The sequence below is a fragment of the Pelophylax lessonae genome (genome assembly GCF_965119305.1).
Source record: "Pelophylax lessonae genome assembly, chromosome: 5".
NCBI lineage: Eukaryota > Metazoa > Chordata > Amphibia > Anura > Ranidae > Pelophylax > Pelophylax lessonae.
The window spans coordinates 267,684,276-267,704,849 of NC_138772.1; the positions used below are offsets into that span (position 1 = coordinate 267,684,276).

At 47.5% G+C, this 20,574-nt stretch overlaps 1 protein-coding gene across 1 annotated transcript in view; it reads right to left on the reverse strand.

Annotated features, from left to right (window-relative positions):
- Window positions 1-20,574, reverse strand: part of GALNT1 (polypeptide N-acetylgalactosaminyltransferase 1) — a 375,931-nt gene that overhangs the window by 50,896 nt on the left and 304,461 nt on the right. The window contains exons 9-10 of the mRNA XM_082258175.1: window positions 17,994-18,133; window positions 1,853-1,951 (exon numbers count right to left, since the gene is read on the reverse strand). Of these exons, the coding sequence (XP_082114301.1) occupies window positions 1,853-1,951; window positions 17,994-18,133 (239 nt within the window). The remainder of the gene's footprint in view (window positions 1-1,852; window positions 1,952-17,993; window positions 18,134-20,574) is intronic.

Below are 20,574 nucleotides of genomic sequence, written 5' to 3' on the forward strand. Positions count from 1 at the left end.
AATCCCAATAAGCGTATTTTGATTGGTTTGCGCAAAAGTTATTGTGTCTACAAACTAGGGGAAAGATTTATGTAATTTTTTATTTTTACTAGCAATTGCAACGATCAGCGATTTTTAGCGGGACTGCGACAGACAGACTGGACCCATAACTGACATTTTTGGGGGGACCAGTGACATTACTACAGTTATCCGTGCTAAAAATATGCACTGTTACTGCAGATGCCAACATATCCACCTTATAAAATTTTGTGAAAGTGTGCACGGACGACCAGGTGGTTGTCTTGAAAACCTGCCCACTGATGCCTGATGACAGAAGACCTAGAGGCTTCTAAGCGCCCTTGTAGAATGCGCCTTAACAGGGAAAGGAGGATCTTGACCCTTAATGCAATAGGCCTGCACCATCGTCTGTCTGAGCCATCTGGAATTGGTCGCAGCAGACACGGTCAGCCCCTTACGGGGTCCATCCGCAATAACAAACAGGGAATCTGATTTTCGGAACGACTCAGTTGCCGCCAGTTACACCCGGATTGCCCGAACCATATTCAAATATTGTAGGGCAATCTCTTTAGGGTGCTTAGGCTTAGAGCACAAGGAAAGCAACACAATTCCTTTATTTAAATGGAAATCAGAGACAACCTTAGGAAGGAATGCCTGGCAGGGACGAAGCACCACTTTATCTCTGTAAACCACCAAGTAAGGTGAATGAAAAGACAATCTGCCAGCTCAGACACACTTGGTGCAGAAGAAAAAGCCACCAAGAAGGCTTCCCTTCTGGGAAAATGTAATCAGAAGAATCTCGCAAATATTTCAAACGGCGGTTACTGAAGAACTGATAACCAGGTTGAGATCCAAAAAGGGGAAGGAAACCGCACTGGGGGAGCCAAGTGGCTCAACTCACTGAGGCCGCCCCCCAATGGCGGTGCCCAAATGGCAGCGTGGCCCAGATCCGGCCACGTGAGGCGCATGCCCAACAGCAGCTTTGTCTGCTAGATCAGCAGCTCGGACAGCTAGGTTAGCAGCTCGTATAGTCAGCCGTGAGTAGGCCGCAAAACGACAGCCTAAAATTTTTGCCCAATCCTGCCGCGTGAGTCGCGTGTCCGACGGTAGCTCTGTCTAGTAGATTGAGTGCGTCGCCCAGTCCGGCAGTTGATTGTAGTTCTCACAGGAACCAAATTGAAAGCACCAGAAAAAAAAAGATCCCGTTTAAAAAGGAAAAAATGCCAGGACCAGATATCCCAGCATGGAACTAGGTCCTCTCTCTTGACTAGGCAGGAAAAAACTGAACAGCTAGAGCAGGAATAGGGAGTTATACTCCCTGGGACTACTCTATGAGCATAGTCAAACTTTTTTCCACCTAGTGTCCTACTCCTGTAGGGGGCAACATAAACCCAAGGGTGAAGATGATATGGAGCTGTGTCCATCAATGAACAAAGGAAAAAATGTGATTTAAAAATTTTTTTTTGTTATTGGGAATGTTTTAAAGCAGAATTGTCGCACTTTTTTGTTTATAGCACAAAAAAATAAAAATCGCAGTTGATCATAAACCACCAAAATAAAGCTCTATTTGTGGGGAAAAAAAGGTCATACATTTTATTTGGGTGCAGTTTCGCACGACTGCGCAATTGTCAGTTGAAGTAACGAAGTGCCATATCGCAAAAAAATGGCCTGGTAATTTAAAGGGGGTAAAACCTTCCGGTCCAGAAGTGGTTAATAATGGAATAATATAAAAGTAATAGATGAATATCACCCCCCCCCCCCCCCCCAATCCCTCCCTTATCTCAAATTTCTACTATTTAGAGCAGAGAAACATCTGGAACATGGTTTTAAGTACTATAAGGTAAAAAAATCATACCTGGTTTCCTCCCATTCCATGGCAGTTAAAAATACCAACTTTTTCACTCTCCTTTCTTGCCATATTATCCAAACACTGATTGGTCTCTACATTTCTAATCTGATTGGAAAAAGAAAAGAGTATAAACATATACAACATATATAAACATATAAACATATATGTGCAATATAGCAGATTTTGTTTAAGTGGTCATTCAAAAAGTTGCCCCTTGGAAACAATAAAAATTCATTTTATTCACATTTCTCCCTGTTGTGCTGAGCATGAGAGAGTGGTTGAGAAAACTACTGAGGGCCTACAGAAAATCCCTCCACCTCAAATTGATCCTCATCTGTATTGCTTCTCTGAGCTACGTTAAAAAATCCCCCAATGTGTAATGAGAAAAAGCAAAATATAATAAAATTATATGACAGAAAAAAAATTACCCACTTAAAGTGAATAAAAACAATTATTTTTGTTTTTAGGTTTGGATAGAGTAGGGAAAAAATGAAAAATTCCCTCCTTTTTTTGGCCATAAGTGGACATCCCTGCCTTGGAGGCATAGCAAGTAGTAGGGGGAAAATAAGGTGCAAGAAAGCCTTTCGTTGACACTTGCCACCAGAACAGGTGTATTTATGTTCTGGTGGAAACTGTAAAATTTTGAATTCTTAACACTTTCTGTCCTAGTGATAATAGTCATCAGGACAAACAGAGGGGAACACTCCCTGTGAAGGTGGGGGAAATGACAGAAGGCTAAAAATTTACATGTGTTTTATCACTTCCTCTATCAGTCCAAAACAAAGAGAATCAGGCTTGAAACCCAGCTCCGGCTTTTTTTCCCCCCTGTATATACATTTTATCTGCAATACTATAAAAAAAAAAAAAGAATATGCAGAAAACTTTGGAAAAAGAAGCTCAGAGCACTACTTGTGTACTCAAAAAGAGTACACAATATTAACATGCAATATTTTACATTTACAATATAATACAATGTTTATAAAGCTTAGGGCTCAATGCACACTGGGTGTTTAATCCCATTGCATGGGGCTCTGCTGTAAGACTAAGACACAAAAAAAAAAGTCAGAAGATGCTTGTACGTTAACAAATTTATGATTACCATTAGATTGGCAAAGGTTTGTCTCTGTCTTCACAATATACAGTACAATTGTGAGAATGTTTCAGAACTTTTGTTTTGTCGATGTCTACAAGAGAGTCCCTGAGATGATATAAGTTGTGCAAGGCTCCTGTGTTGCAGGTGCTGCCTGTCAAACTCTGCATGTAGCACTGGAATTGTGTATGCATCCAAGCAGCACCATGTTGGCTTTTAGGTGGGCGGGGATGTTAAAAATGTGGACCCCCCCCCCCCCTGTATTTACTGCCTCCCTGGCCCGAAATGTGAAAGAAGCCTAAAAGTTTCTCTACTGCAGGCAAGGGCTGATACAATAAAGCTACAATTCACTTCAACACATCCCGAAAAATAGAATTATAATTTATGAAAGTTCTAAAATGTCACCACCACAAGTGCCAACCCTTTAAGATGAAAGCAAATCTCTTGCTATGGCACATAGTAAGAGTTAGGCCTCATTCAAACCATGGTGCAGACGTGTGTTTTTATTGTTCTCTATGTGCCCTGTTCACACAACACTAGAATCACATGCAGATTTTTTTCTGCACAGGGAAAAACTGACATGACATCAACATTGGTGTGAATAGGGCACATAACCGATGCACATGAAACTGATGTTGGTTTTCCCATCAGCACGTATAGTGTGAATGAGCCCTTAGTGAAAGAGGTGGCACACCTAGCAACAATGGTGTTTACACTTTTTCATGGCCTATTGATTTAAAGATGTTTAAATCCAGTGCTTAGTGTTACTAAACCCACAAGAGTAAAATCAGTCTGTATATGCAGTAAAGCATGCTTGTTACACTCACTGTGGAACCTAAGAGGTTAATCCTCCAAATGGTGTAAAAAATAAAAAAATAAAAAAAAATGGGATTTTGACCGTAAAATCCATTTCTCTCATTGACAGACGCAGCTCCTGATATTCACAACCATTGGGTTATACTGCCCTCTAAAGGAGTTGGACACTAGGCAGAAAAGAATTTTGGCTACACCCATTGGCAGTCCCAGGGGATATACTCCCTCTCTCTGCTATAGCCACTCAGTTTTGTTACAAGCAGTGTCAGGAGAATTATAACTACACAGAGGGGTGGGTACTATGTCCATCAATGATCATTAGAGAAAACTGAATTTTTGTAAAATCTTACCTGTAAAATTCCTTTCTCTGAGTCCTCCGACAGTCGCCGCCATCTTCATATTCGTCACAATGGGGTATTAGACTTTGCTCCGTAGGAGTAGCTAGGCAACAGAATATGTCAATATTAAAGCTTTTAACATATCCCCACCCCAGGGGGTGGTCCCCTCAGTCTATACCCTCCTGCTTCCTGTTTCCTGCTTCAGTTTCAGTGGAATAGCAGTAGAGTACCTAAACCCCAAAAGAGGGGCGGGGGCGGCGACTGTCGGAGGACTCAGAGAAAGGAATTTTACAAGTAAGATTTTACAAAAATTCAGTTTTCTCTTACGTCCTCCGACAGTCGCCGCCATCTTCATATTCGTCACAATGGGGACGTCCCAAAGCAGTGCAAACATGAGGGGTGGGAAACGCAGCCGCGCCTAAAGGCAACGCAGTCTCCACATCAAGAAAGTAACCTTACCAAAGGAAGGAAACCAGCTGGGCAACACGAGAAAAAATTTGCTCAACGGGATCAATAACCCAGGAAAAAAACAAATAACCCAGGGATACAAAGAAATCCCAAACAGCCCAAAGGACCAAAACCAGGGACCCTAAGGGACCGCCGCACTAAGAACCTTGCGGCCAAAGGAAGCATCTGCCGATGCTTGAACATCCACTCTGTGGAACAGAGTGAAGGTGTGCACGGTCGACCAAGTCGCCGCCCTACACACCTGGGCCACAGAAGCCCCATGACGACAGGCCCAAGACGTACTCAGAGATCTGGTAGAGTGCGCCCTCACAGGCATAAGGGAAACTTTTCCCCGCAAAGCATAGGCCTGTTCAACGGCCTGTCTGAACCAATTGGCGACGGCAGAAGTCGACGCCGCCACGCCCTTCCGAGGACCCCCGGAAGGACAAACAAAGAATCCGACTTGTGAAAAGATTCAGACGATTTTAGGTAAACCCTAATTGCCATGAACAGCATCCAAGGAGTGCAACACCACCTCCTCCGAATGTTTAGACTTCGCGCAAGGCGAAGGCAAGACGACAATGTCCTCATTGAGGTGAAATTCCGAAACCCTCTTCGGAAAAAAAAGAAGGGTTAGGTCGCAAGACCACCTTAACCAAGTGATTGACCAGATACGGACAATGGCAGGACAGGCTGCCAGCTCCGACACTCTGCGAGCCGAATTGATCGCCACCAAAAAAGGTGACCTAGGACAACACAGACAACGAGATCTACCCGATCCGTTCAAAAAAGAACCATGTTGTAACACGGACAGAACAAGATTCCAGTCCCAAGGAGGCAGAGGCACCCTCCTAGGAGGGACCAGATGCCCCGAACAAAAGTGCCAATCAAGGAGATAGATGCCATAAGACGTTGAAAAAAGAACGGCCATCGCAGACACCTGACCCTTGATCACAGCCAGCGCCAAACGCTGTCAACACCCTTTCGAAGGAAGGACAACACCCCAGACACTGACCACGGGCGAGGTGAAGACCCCCTGAACTCACACCAGGCAAAATAGGCCTCCGAAATACGGTAAAAGACCTACCCCGAGGAAAAAATTCCTTGCGTCGATCAAAGTGTGAATGACCTCAGGGTAGAGACCCCTATCCCTCAGGGCCTCGGTTTCAACAGCCAGGCCGGCAAAGCCAGTGACTGCAAGGCAGGATGAAATATCAGCCCTTGAGACCGGAGATCTTCCCAAGAGGCAGACGCCACGGGGCGTCGACCACCAAATGCACGAGGTCTGCGTACCAGGACCGGCGAGGCCAGTCCGGTGTCACAAGAATCACCGTGTTTTGGTTCCGAGACCAACCTGCGAAGGAACCTGGGCAGCAATTGAAACGGTGAAAACGCATACATCAGTCGGTACTGATGCCACGGAGCTACCAACGCGTCCGCCCGAGGATCGCGTGGCCTTGCCACGAACCTGTACACCTTGCTGTACAGACGAGACGCGAACAGGTCCACCTCCGGAAGACCCCACGTCGCGCACAACATCTGGAGAACACCCGGACGGAGGGGCCATTCCCCCTGGTCCAGGGACTGGCGGCATCAGATAATCCGCCCGCCAGTTCTCCAACCCCTGGAATGTGAACCGCCGATATCGCCGGGACATGCGTCTCGGCCCAAGACAGAATGTCGGCCACTTCCCGAGCCACCCGGGCCCTCTTGGTGTCCCCTTGGCGAATGACGTAAGCCACCGCCGTGGCAATGTCCGTCTGCACCCGAACCGGACAGCCCTGCAGCCTGTCCGGCCAACGTTGAAGGCAGAGAATCATCGCACGCAATTCCAGAATGCTGACCGGAAGGGAGGATTCCCCCTCCGACCAAGTTCCCTGGGCGGACAGAACGCCCAGAACACCACCCCAGCCCGACAGGCTGGCATCCGTGGTGACCACCGTCCATGAGATAGGACGAAAAGACTTGCCCCCTGACACCGGCGGGGACAGGAGCCACCACAGAAGAACCCTTCTGGTGCGATGGCCCAACGAAATCCGGATCCAGAGATCGCGGTCGCCCGTCCCACCCGGACAGGATCTCCGCTTGGAGACCCCGCGTGTGAAACTGGGCGAAGGGAATCGCCTCGAAAGCCGAGACCATCAATCCCAGACATCTCATGCACGTCCGAGTGGACGAGGACGGAGCGTCCCTGAGGGACCTGACTTCCTTCCTGAAGAGTCCTGAGTTTGTCGTCCGGTAGGAAGACCTTCGCCTGGACAGAGTCCAGAACCATTCCCAGGTAAGGGAGACGAACCGATGGGCACAGTGCTGACTTTGGAAAAGTTATCGTCCAACCAAACTCCTGCAGAGACTGCATCGTAACGGACAGAGCCTTCTCCAGACCCTGGCTGGTCGCAGACCGAACCAGAATATCGTCCAGATACCCTAGGACAGAGACGCCCTGGGCTCTCAACAAAGCCAAAACCGGTGCCCGCACCTTGGTGAACACCCGTGGAGCCGAGGCGAGACCAAAGGGCAACGCCACAAATTGGTAGTGATCCTCCACTATGGCGAATCGAAGGTACCTCTGGTGACCCTCGAAATTCGGGATGTGAAGTTACGCATCCTTCAAGTCGATGGAAGCCATGAACTCCCCCGGAACCAGGGCAGCCACCACCGACCGCAGAGATTCCATGCGGAACTTGCGCACCCGCACAAAGCGGTTCAGCGCCTGTAAGTCCAGAATCGGACGTACCTTGCCCTCCTTCCCGGGCACGGTGAACAGATTGGAACAGAACCCCCGAAACCTGTCCCGATGAGGCACCGGGACCACCACTCCCCGAGCCCTCAGGTCCTGCACCGCTAGATGCAGATCCCGCAAACGCTCCGGGGACAGTAGAAGATTTGAGGGAAAAAATCTGCGCTCCGGCCTATAGAGAAACTCGATCTCGTAGCCAGATCGAACGATTTCCTGAACCCACCTGTCCCGAACCCGGGACAGCCATGGCTGAAGGAAACCGAGCAAGCGTCCCCCCCACCCCAGAGTCGGGTGAAAATAAAAACAAAAAGCAGAGCGCCTCTAAGTGTTATCAGTTTAATTAAAAGGGTAATGCAGGTACAGGAAAACTGCTCACATTTAAAACAGTATAAAATAGCTCATCTGTTAGGTGGTCTGCAGGAACACAGGGGTCCACGGCTGGATGTTAGTAGCTCCAAGAGATGGTGCAGGGGATGCTGAAGGAGGGAGATGTCTGGAGAGCCAAGAGACCAGATAGTAGGATGGTCAGCGGCTTCAGGAAGGTGTTCTGTTCCTCAGGGAGACACCTGGTGAGCCGAGAGACCGTTAGGTAGAATGGCTGTCGGCTTCAGAAGGGCGCCCTGCTCCTCAGTACATCCGGCGCCAACAGATAGGGGAGCCCAGCGTGACAGATCCAGCAGCCAAACGCACAACGCGTTTCCGAGCGTGCGCAGTAGCCTCACAGGGCGTGCGCGCTCCTTTCTCAAGTGCAGTGGCATGACACAGAAGAGCTGAACAAGTTTATAGGAAGCCAGCACTCAAGCTGGGTGGATACAGATGGACTTAAAGTGGCCATTGTAAATGGGCTGGACAGTGGGACCACAATACTTAAAGCGGCAATAAGAAAATAAACACAAAAAAAAAAAAATCGCATACAAATGAAATCGCATTAAAAAAAAAAAAAAAAAAAAAAAAAGAAAAAAAGAAAAAAATTTTTTTTTTCCATTTTTTATTTTTTTTTTTTCATTTTTTTTTTTTTTGTGTGTTTATTTTCTTATTGCCGCTTTAAGTATTGTCCAGCCCATACTGTCCAGCCCATTTACAATGGCCACTTTAAGTCCATCTGTATCCACCCAGCTTGAGTGCTGGCTTCCTATAAACTTGTTCAGCTCTTCTGTGTCATGCCACTGCACTTGAGAAAGGAGCGCGCACGCCCTGTGAGGCTACTGCGCACGCTCGGAAACGCGTTGTGCGTTTGGCTGCTGGATCTGTCACGCTGGGCTCCCCTATCTGTTGGCGCCGGATGTACTGAGGAGCAGGGCGCCCTTCTGAAGCCGACAGCCATTCTACCTAACGGTCTCTCGGCTCACCAGGTGTCTCCCTGAGGAACAGAACACCTTCCTGAAGCCGCTGACCATCCTACTATCTGGTCTCTTGGCTCTCCAGACATCTCCCTCCTTCAGCATCCCCTGCACCATCTCTTGGAGCTACTAACATCCAGCCGTGGACCCCTGTGTTCCTGCAGACCACCTAACAGATGAGCTATTTTATACTGTTTTAAATGTGAGCAGTTTTCCTGTACCTGCATTACCCTTTTAATTAAACTGATAACACTTAGAGGCGCTCTGCTTTTTGTTTTTATTTTCATTTTCAGAGCGGACTTCTCTCTGCAGCTGAGCTGGCCCTGAGTGTAATCTATTTCAGCCATCAACTACACCAGATTAATGACTATACATGAACTGCATACCCCTTGATGCTATATAGGTATGTGTGATGCGCCAACTCTTATCCTGCTTGTTCCAGAGTCGGGTGAGGGCGCCCCTTCAGGCCGCACTGTTGTGGGCCGCTGAACCGGACTGGCCGGACTTTTGCTTACCAGTCCACGGCTTCTTACCAGGAGCCATCTTAGCCTTGCGGGATTAGGGTAAGAGCGTGCTCTTACCACCCGTGATCCCCCTAATTAACGTATCTAGGGACTCACCAAAAAAGGCGAGAACCATCATAGGGCAGATTAGCCAAGGTCTTACGCGAAGATTGGTCCACCGACCAACACTTCAACCAAACCAAAACGACGAGACAATACCGCCACACCATGTACACGTGCAGCCAACGGAACCATATCCAGGTCCGCATCACACAAATACATGACACCCTGGTGGATTTGATCCACCATATCCAAAGTCACCTGGAGGGCAGAATCAGCCACCAGGACGCGATTAAGCACCTGCGTCCAGCTCGCGACAGCCTGGGCCGCCATAAGTGAAGCAAATAAAGCTTTCAGCATAAAACACATAATAGAATAGGCATGACGGGCAAGCGACTCCGTCCGTTTGTCCGTGGCATCCCGGAACACCGGGATATCCTCAGCAGGAATCGCAGTGGGCTTATTCAGAACCGCTATCGCGTGATCCACTGGAGGTGGGACACACCAACGCCCATCAGTAGCGGGCGTAAAAGGATAGCGCAGCTTAAACCTACTTGGTATAGCAAAAGGCTTGCGTATATTACGCCAATGTTCCTTTACAGCGCATTGAAAATCATCAGTGCAGGGAAATACCTGCGATGTTTTGCGTCTTTTCTGCGTCCCATAAGCCGCCAAGGCAGCAGGAGGACAAGGTTCATCCTGGAAACGCAGTGTTTGCTTGATAGAAGCAACCAATTCATCCATGAGTGCAAGCTCTTCAGACGAGCCAGGGGGAGAAATATCAACCCCCTCAACCGCAGCCTCCATTTCTGACCCTACAAGGTCCAGGGAGGAACGGGACCCCGACAAGGAGACCCCAGCAACAGCAGCCCCATCACCAACACCCTCTGAATCAGAGGAAATTGAAAACTCTGGGCCTTTTTGAGGATTGAGCAGCCATCAGCAATTACACCTGAGTCGCAAGGCTAGCCACAATCGCAGCCAAATCCCCCCCCCCCCCCGAGGGGGAAAACCGCAGTCCCCTGGCTTCCCACCAATGTGGCAGGAAATTTGCTTTCCTGAGAATCCATGCCCCAAAATGAGTAAAATAAAATGGGTGACCGCCCCTTTAAATAAGGCGCTGCGAACGTAGCCCACCGCCACACAAGCACACCCACACCAGGGACCCCCACAGGGAGAAGTTATACTCAGGCAAGGATACAGAGAATAGAGGGAAAAAACCCGGAGAGACCGCTGCTGCTGCTGGCCAGATCGGTGCTCCTGTAGAAAAGGAATTGCTGATATTCAGGGCGCTCCATTAAAGCCTATGGGAGGCTACAAAAAAAATGGCCGCCATGCATGTGTACCATGCGGCCGGAGCGAGTACAGCCAAAATGGCGCCGTTTGGCGCCGAAACCGCCGCTCCCCCACCTCATGAAGGTGGAATAAAAATACACCACATAGTTATAAAGAACATGGTGGACCGCCGCAGCGGCGCTGTAATGTGCCCCAAACATGATAGTTCCACAGCACACAGCCGTTCACACACTCAGACTGACACAGAAGTGCAGCACAGCCCCCCTCCTTGCAGCCCACAGCATGCAGTGTGAGAGATAGGGAAACATCAATAGTGTGAACACAGGGCAAGGTAACACAGTCCCAGACTGACACCCCCCAGACAGACAGGTCCCCACATGAATACACTTACCTCTTACATGGCGTGGGGGACCCGCACAGGCGAACAAGCCGCTGTACATGAGACAGGGAGAGTCGCATCCAGGACGCAGCAGAAGGTGGGTTGAGAAACCGCACAGCGTCCAGTGAGGTAGCCACCTCACCCTAGCATCCCTGCACGGAACAGGGATGGGTCGTTCAGAAAACTCAGGAGCGGTACCTGACTGAACGCTCGATGGCGGGCTGAGAAGCCACTGACCCACAACCTGCGACCAGGGGAGTCAGCCCGAGACGCAGCCCGCATTATCCTCTTCATCCGAAGATCTAACTATTGCTGGTAAAAATAACAGCTAAATAAAGAAAGAGAGAAAAAACTCAAACAAAATCAAAAAAGAGAGAAGGCTGAGACAAAATGCCCCAGCATAGAGACATCCAGCTACTCCTGACAAGCTAGACATTGAAACTGAAGCAGGAAACAGGAAGCAGGAGGGTATAGACTGAGGGGACCACCCCCTGGGGTGGGGATATGTTAAAAGCTTTAATATTGACATATTCTGTTGCCTAGCTACTCCTACGGAGCAAAGTCAAATACCCCATTGTGACGAATATGAAGATGGCGGCGACTGTCGGAGGACGTAAGAGAAAAATGGATTTTTGTAAAATCTTACCGTAAAATCCTTTTCTCTTAGCTCATTGACAGACGTAGTCCTCGGTGATTCAACACCCTCGGGTTATGCTGCCCTCTACAGGAGTAGGACTAGACAGGAAAGAAAACGTTCTGGCCACACCCTAGGGGCAGTCCCAGAGGGTATATCCTCTCACTTCCTGCTCTAGCAAATCAGTTATGTCACAAAGCAGTGTTTAGAGAATTTAACCCAACCCAACTCAAAAACAGAGGGGCGGGTACTACGTCTGTCAATGAGCTAAGAGAAAAGGATTTTACGGTAAGATTTTACAAAAATCCATTTTTCTTTATCGCTCATTGACAGACGTAGTCCTCGGTGATTCAACACCCTGGGGACGTCCCAAAGCAGTACCACAAATGAGGGGTGGGAAAATGGAAATCAAATCCAATATAGAAGGCCCAACCGGTGCCAACTAGAAGTTTACAATGCTCATCCTCAATGATGAGACTCAACAGAAATTTTTCAACAGAAAAAAAAACCCCCGAGGTAGACCACCGGTCTCCTCAAATTGCGGCCTGCAAAACCTTGCGGCCAAATGAGGCATCCGCCGATGCCATCACATCAATCTTATAAAATTTTGTAAAGGTATGTACCGACGACCAGGTGGCCGCCTTACATACCTGGACCACTGATGCCTGATGGCGATAGGCCCAGGAAGTACTGAGCGCTCGAGTGAAGTGCGCCCTAACAGGGAACAGAGGATTCCGACCCTTAATAGAATAAGCCTGTACCACCGTCTGACTGATCCATGTAGATATGGTCGCGGCAGACACAGGCAACCCCCTTCAAGGGCTATCTGTGATCACAAAAAGTGAGTCCGTCTTACGAAAACAAGTTCGTAGTAGTCAAGTGTATCCTTCTGAACCCCATCCAAGGAGTGTAATGCAAACTCCCAAGGATGGCTAGTCTTAGGACACGGGGAAGGTAACACAATACTTTTATTCAGATGAAAAACTCTGAAAACCACTTTAGGAAGGAAGGATGGATTCGGAAGAAGAACCACCTTATCCCTATGAACCACCAGATATGGGGAACGACAAGATAATGCGGCCAGTTCCGACACCCTGCGTGCAGAAGTAATGGCCACCAAGAAGGCCACCTTCTGGGATAATGTAAGCAAGGGAATCTCCCTAATATCTTCAAAGAGAAGTTTCTGAAGAACCGACCACACTAAATTAAGATCCCAGGCGGTAAGGGTGCACGCACTGGCGGAGCCAGATGTCGCACCCCCTGGATGAAATTCCGCACCAAGGAATGATTAGCCAAAGGTTTCTTGAAAGAAGATTGCTAACGCCGAAAACCTGACCCTTGATCGTGCTCAAGGATAGTTTCTGCTCAACCCCTTGTTGCAGGCAGACCAAAATTCGGGTCACCGAATAGGTATGTGGGGGAAATCCAATAGATTCACACCATGCAATATAAGACTTCCATGTGCTGGAAGTCGCTTTCCTTGCTTTAACTGGAGGTAGGAATAACTGAAGCTGACACTCCCTTGTCCTTGAGTACCTGGGTCTCAATGGCCAGGCCATTAAGCCAGCGACTGTAAAGCAAGATGGAAGATCGGTCCCTGAGACCGCAAATCCTCCCTGAGAGGAAGTCTCCAAGGAGCGTCCGCGACTAGCCTCACCAAGTCGGCGTACCAGGCTCGACAAGGTCAGTCCGGAATTTCCAGAATAACTGGAATTCCCTCCACCTCTATCCTGCGAAGAAGTTCCCGCAGCAACTTGAGAGGATGGAAGGCATGCCGTAGCTGATACTGCCCCCACGGGGCGATCAGCGTTTCTGCTGCGTCTTCTAGAGGATCGCGGCGCGAGCTACAAACCTCCGCACCTTCCTGTTAAGCCAAGGTGCCAACAGATCCACATCCGGGATGTCCCAATGAAGGGACAGCTAGTGAAAAACCTCTGGATGAAGAGGCCATATGCGATTGGATCCGAATCGGGCTGCTCTAGAGCAGCTGGATCCAGGAAATCAGACAAAATCTGATCGCTCTCAGTTCCGATACCCTTATTGGTAATCTGGATACTATCGGAAGAAATGACTTCCCCTGGTTGAGCATCGGAGACTTCCTGGTCCGCTCGCTCAACCGGATCCGATTGTCCAGGGAATCGGAATTCTGATTCCATTAAAAAAGAATCTCCTTCAGGAGAATTTCGGGTATGAGACTGGGTATACGGTACTGCCTCTAAGAAGGCCACCATCAGTCCCAGCCAATTGACGGACAGCAACATCCGAAAGAGAGAGACCCCAAGGCTCATCCCTGATGCACAGAAGTTTTCATCAGCTTGCTCAGTGCTTGTCTTGTTACAGACAGGAAGTCTTTGGCCCTATTTCCTGGGTAAAGGAGGCGGTTCCGCCCCTTAACACACCTGCCGGCGCCTCCCCCTGGCTCCATGAGGTGTTTGAGTCACCTCAAACATGGCCGCCCCCATGCTGGAGACACGAGGCTACACCAAAATGGCGGCCTCGTGCGATCTACCAGACAATGGCTGCGGCCTGCACAGAATAGCGGCATGTCTGCAGAAGGATCTCGGCCTCACAACCCTTCACCCTCATGGTGGTCAGCGTGGTCGGCGGTACCGGACCCTGGCGGGCCGTATGCGGTCCGTGGCCGTCGGGAGGCATCTGCTTAGCTGGAGGAATGATCTGGAATGCAGTATACATGTATAGACATCGCCCTGTGGCTTCTGACAGGTAGGATACCTTATACTATCACAGTAAAGTTCTAGTACTGCCACTGACTACAATCATTTTCACATTTTTACAATTAGATTGTCAGCTCCCAAACCAAGCCTCCTGGCTTCTTGTACACAAAAATCACACTCAATTAGGGGGATCTGTGACATGTTATAGGATAGAGGGGAACCCATCCTTACCATTACAGAGAGGGGCCCGCGTTCACCACAAAACCAGTCAGGGGGAAAGGGGGAACATACTACTCACCATACCGGAACCAGGCGGGCGCCAACTCCTGACAGTACCCCTCTCCACCGAGGTAGGAGGGCTGTCGACCAATACGGACGCCGTGACTCATGGTCTTTGGCGTTTCAGCGAGACGTTTAACTCGCAGGGTCAGTCACCGTCCAGTGGGACTATGTCGCGGCCGACCCAGCGCGGAGCTATGGCCTGCACGCGCTCGTAGGCTGAACTGGGGTGACCACTGGATCTCAACATCCAGCCCATCGCCCAGTTCAGCTTTCTTGCTTGAAGATCTCACAGGAACACTGGAGAAAAAAAGCTGTCTAAAAAATCTTTTCTAAGAAAAAAATCCTGCCAGGACAGAAGATCCCAGCAAGGTATCTAGGGCCTTACTCCTAACTAGACAGAAAAAAACTGATTTGCTAGAGCAGGAAGTGAGAGGATATACCCTCTGGGACTGCCCCTAGGGTGTGGCCAGAACGTTTTCTTTCCTGTCTAGTCCTACTCCTGTAGAGGGCAGCATAACCCGAGGGTGTTGAATCACCGAGGACTACGTCTGTCAATGAGCAATAGAGAAATGGATTTTACGGTAAGTCAAAAATCCCATTTTCTCTTTTGTTCATTGACACAGCTCCTGATATTCATAACCATTTGGACGTCCCAAAGCAGTGTTAAACATGAGGGGTGGGAACAACAAAAAAATTCCCAAGGCTAAACATTAACAACTTCCTGACCACCCGCCACCTTTTTACTGCGGCAGGGTGGCTTTCCTGTGCGAACTAACGTAGACCTAGGTCGGTCGCGCGCGGGAAGCTAGGGGAAGCCAATGCACGGGGTCAGGTGGCTCCGATTGCCGCCTGACACCCGCGATCGCTCCCTGCTGAGAGAGAAGGACGGTCGGCTGTTGTAAACACAGTTGACCGTTCTCTCTAAAATGATCACAGAGATCATGTGATCCTTCTATATAGGATCACATGTCTCTATGGTCATTTCACAAGCCACGCCCCCCCCACAGTTAGAATCACTCCGCTAGGCTCACATTTAACCCATTGATCACCAATTGGGTTAACCCCTTCCCTGCCAGTGTCATTATTACAGTAACAGCGCATATTTTTAGCACCGATTACTTTAGTAATGTCACTGGTACCCCCAAAAGTGTCAAAAATGTCAGTTAGGGGTCCAAACTGTCCGCTGCAATGTCGCAGTCCTGCAAAAAAAAAAAAAAAAAAAAAAAAAAAAAATCGCAGATCGCCGCCTTTACTAGTAGAAAAAAAATAAATAAATAAAAATGACAAATCTTCCCCATAGTTAGTAGACGCGATAACTTTTGTGTAAACCAATCAAAATACGCTTATTGCAATTTTTTTTTACCAAAAATATGTAGCAGAAAACAAATTGGCTTAAAATGTTAAAAAGATTTTTTTTTTGAGAATGTCTGTTTATAGCGCAAAAAAAATAAATAAATGGGAAAAAAAAAAAAAAAAAAATCGCACAGGTGATCAAATACCACTAAAAGAAAGGTCTATTTGTGGGGAAAAAAAGGACATCAATTTTTTTTTGGGGTATAGTGTCGCACGATTGCGCAATTGTCCGTTAAAATAATGCAGTGCCAAATCGCAAAATAGGGCCTGGTTGTTAAGGGGGCATATTCTTCGGGTCTTAAAGTGGTTAACCAACCAGGCAACCGGAGCTCAAACAAAAAACTGGAGCCCACCTGAAAAAAACAGCACACCCTCAAAGAGGATCAAGTTCTCTTAAACAGCAGTCTGCAAAACCTTGTGGCCAAAAGAAACATCTGCAGATGCCAACACATCCACTCTATAAAACTTTGCAAAAGTGTGCCCTGACAGGTGGCCGCCTTGCAAACCTACGTCACTGACGCCTGATAACAGAAACCCAGGAGGCACCAAGCGCCCTAGTAGTGCGGGCCTTAACAGGGAAAGGAGGAAATTGACCCCTGATGGAATAGGTCTGAACCCCTGTCTGTCTGATCCATCTTGAAATGGTTGCAGAGGAAGCGGACAACCCTTTTCGAGGTCCATCTGTGAGCACAGAGTCGGACTTCCTATAAGATTCTGTAGCTGCCAGCTACACCCTAAATGCCTGGACCACATCCAAGGCATGCAAGGCAATTTCATTCTAATGCTTTGGCCTGGGACATAGGGAAGGCAACACAATGTCTTCATTCAAATGAAAATCAGAGACAACCTTTGGAAGGAATGAAGGTACAGGGGTGAAGAACCATCTTATCCCTGTGAATCACCAGGTTAGGTGGAAAGGATAACGCCGCCAGTTCTGACACCCTGTGCGCAGAGGTGATAGCCACTATAAAGACCACCTTCGGGGACAACGTAAGCAGGGGAATCTCCCGAATATTTTCAAAGGAAGGCTGCTGTAGAGCTGAAAACACCAAATTAAAATCCCAAGGCGGGAACAGAGCCCGCACTGGAAGAACCAAATGTTGGACACCCTGAAGAAAAGTATGCACCAGGGAGTGTGTGGCCAAGGGTTGTTGGAGGAAGACTGCCAGAGCCAACACCTGGCCCTCGTTGGTACTCAAGGCCAATTTCTGTTCAAACCCCCCCCCCCCCCCATTGAAGGAAGGTCAAGATCTGAGCCACTGAGAAGGAGCGAGGATGAACTCCAAGAGACTTACACTACGCAATGTACATCTTCCACGTACGATGACAGATCTCCCTAGAAGTAGATTTCATAGCTTTTTAACAGTGTAGGAACCTCTATCCTTCAGCACCTGGCGTTCAACAAGCCATCAAAGCCAGTGACTGTAAAGCAGGATGTAAGATCGGTCCTTGGGACAGCAGATCCTCCCTGAGAGGAAGCTGCCATAGAACGTCAGAGACCAGTTACACTAGATCGGCGTACCAAGTCCGGCGCCGCTAAGATGACCGGAATCCCTTCTGCCTCGATCCTGCGTAGAAGTCTGGGCAGAAGCTTAAGAGGAGAGAAGGCGTAAATCAGATGATACTGACCCCACGGGGTCATCAGCGTGTCTAAAGCACCCACCAGAGGATCCCTTAACCGAGCCACAAACCTCTGCACCTTTCTGTTGATCTGAGATGCCAACAGATCCACCTCGGGGGTGCCCCACCTGAGACACAGTTTATGAAACATCTCTGGATGAAGGGACCACTCCCCATGGTCCAACGCCTGCCGACTGAGGTAATTTACCTGTCAATTTTCCACCCCGGGAATGTGAAGTAAAGTATTTCATTATGCCTTTGTCTTTACAGGTTTTTTTTTTTCTCTTTTTTTAATTTAGGGTTTACTTCCTCTAACTAGTGCTTGGCTGTACACTGATAGAAGTCACAAGACTGCTCAAAATGCTGATAAGAAAAGGTATTTAGCAGTTTATATTTACTAAAATAATTGCATTTCCATTTTCAGTATACTGTGGGAGACCAGATATAGTTAATGCAGGGTCCTGGGTTTAGTAACACTTTAACTGAGCACAATAAAACAAACTAAATAGGTCAGACATTTTCATCTTATATAATCAAAGCATACGTGAAGACAATTTTTGATATGGATATTTCTTACCTCTCCTAGAGAGAAATAATGGCGAGGTATCTGGGAATCAGGATAAACATTTTCCAAGTACCAAGAAAATGGCTTACACTGCAGTTTGTGTCTCAAGCCTACTCTTGAAGATATGTCCCCATAGTCCACTTTAGTAACCCCTGTAGAGATAACATCAGTATTAACTGTAAAAAAAAAAATTTAGTTGTGTAGCAAGATGCAGGAAAGCTGTACTGTTAACTAAGTCAGCACCCCAGTGTACCTCAGCTAATTTGCCTTAACTCCACTCAAGTTGCTTACTTACCTTTTATAGTATTTTCAGCCTGCCTGACAAAATTCTATTCAGTGCTGGCCATGCCCCATAAACCTGAAAGCGACCATATACCAAGCATCTCCAGTCAGGCATAGTCAGGACTAAGAGAATTAGGGGGCTGGATTAAAAGAAGTATGGATATGGCATTCTCCCCCATTTATACTTACCTAGGTGGATGCAGGATCGACTGTCCCCCGGCGCCTCTGCACTGAGAACCAATCGATCGAGCACCACTGATTGCTTGGTTCTGACAGCTCCCAGCGCAGCTCTCTGCTGACTGACAGCAGCTCTCTGCTCTGCTCCCTCCTCGCTCACTGCCACGCTAGAGGGGGTGGAGTGGCTAGCACAGGCTCTCAGCGGCTCGCTGAGAGGCTGAGCCGGGTATCGGTCAAGGTACTCGGCAGATCCCGACTCCGTGGTCGTGGTGACGCGGTGCCTGGATTGTCATCTGTGACGTCAGCAAAGAGCGGACTTCAGACCACTCTCTGCTGAAGACGGATCACAGAAGTGCAGAACGGTCTGCACTACTGTGATCCATAGGAGACGAACAGCCGAATGAGCTTTGGCTGTACATCTCCTTTAAGGACAGTTTAGGTGAAGGTGGAGCTGTACTTTAAATTAGAAGACTTACCCTGCACTAAAAGTCAAGGTTTGCTCATTACACACTGCACCCTCCCTACTATTGAAAATTGCAGCAGTTAACTAGTTAGTAGTGGTAAAAAAAATGGCTTATGTTAGTGGTGCCAAGATGAGTGTGATGTCACAATCCTTCTGATGGGATCCTAGGTATGGTAAAGACTGAAAAACTGTTGCGTCCGGCATTCCCAGGATCCTGATGCAAGATTGAAGAATTCCTCCCTGCGGAGCTATTGTATTCTGACAGCACAAAGACTTCCCCGCCATCTGAATACACAAATTAGCGTTGCAGGCTATAGTGGATGGCACTGATCTAACAGGAAATATCTGACAAGCTGGATGTACAGAAGTCGATTTGTATATCAACTCTTGCACAACCAGCCCACCCATACATGGATTAAATTTTGACCAGTCCCTGTTGAAAAGGCCAAATTTCGATCCAGGTATGGCCAGCTTTAAGCATTAATAAGACTGAAGCAATAAAAGTGTGCAACAGGATACATTTCTCATTGCCTAAACCAACCAGTCAGAACCCTTGTTTTATTTTCAGATTTGGATAGTAGAAATGACGATGGGAATATACCCAACCACAGTAATATTCCAATTATGCTTTAGTTTAACAATTAACCACTTTAGCCTTAGAGACTCGCCACCTATTTTTCACAGTTAAATCCCATGCAGACCCAGGAGTAAAGCAGAGTGTTTTTAGAGGTTGCATCACTGATAGATTTTTAATGTTAACCTAACACAATTAGTGCGGACAGAAAAAAAAGTTATCAAATGTGCAATTGTTAAATTACTAGATTACACTGTGTTCACGTACTGTACGTGTTTGGCATTCAATCATGGCATGCAACGGTTATCCAGAGCACTCTTCAGAATGTTGTTGCAGGACACAAATTGATCAGCTCCGGCATCTGTAAAGATGGCTATTGAAATTAACAGGAAGTGCTGATTCAAAAACAATCCAAAAGCATGTTGCTGCACTGTGCTGCTCTGAGCAGAACTGAACTGAAAGTGGATGAACTTGACTGACCTGCACAGAGTCCTGACCTCAACCCGATATAATACCTTTGGGATGAATTAGCACGGAGACTGCGAGCCAGTCCTTCTCTGCCAACATCAGTGCCTGACGTCACAAATGCACTTATGGAAGAATGGTCAAACATTGCCATAGACACACCCCTAAACCTTGTGGATAGCCTTCCCAGTAGAGTTGAAGCTGTTGTAGCTACAAAGGGTGAGCCAACTCAATATTGAACCCTACAGACTAAGACTGGGATGCCATTAAAGTTCATGTGCGTGTTAAAGCAGGTGTCCCAATACTTTTGACAATATAGTGTATGTGTGTTTATATGTATATTATATGTTTATGTTCTATGTAATTATATATTGTATGTAATTATATATATATATATATATATATATATATATATATATATATATATATATATATATAGTAATATTTGGGGGTGTTCAGCTTGAGTGCTGAGCCTACCAGTGAGCTTAGTCGACACAGTTGTGCTGTTTAAGGGCTTGTTGGGCCACTTTTATTAAAGAAAAATATAAAGAAACATAAGTCCAATAACATAATAGTTGCCCATGCAGGGGTTTCAGCTTTCCACAGCAATAATATAATTGAAAAATCCAAAG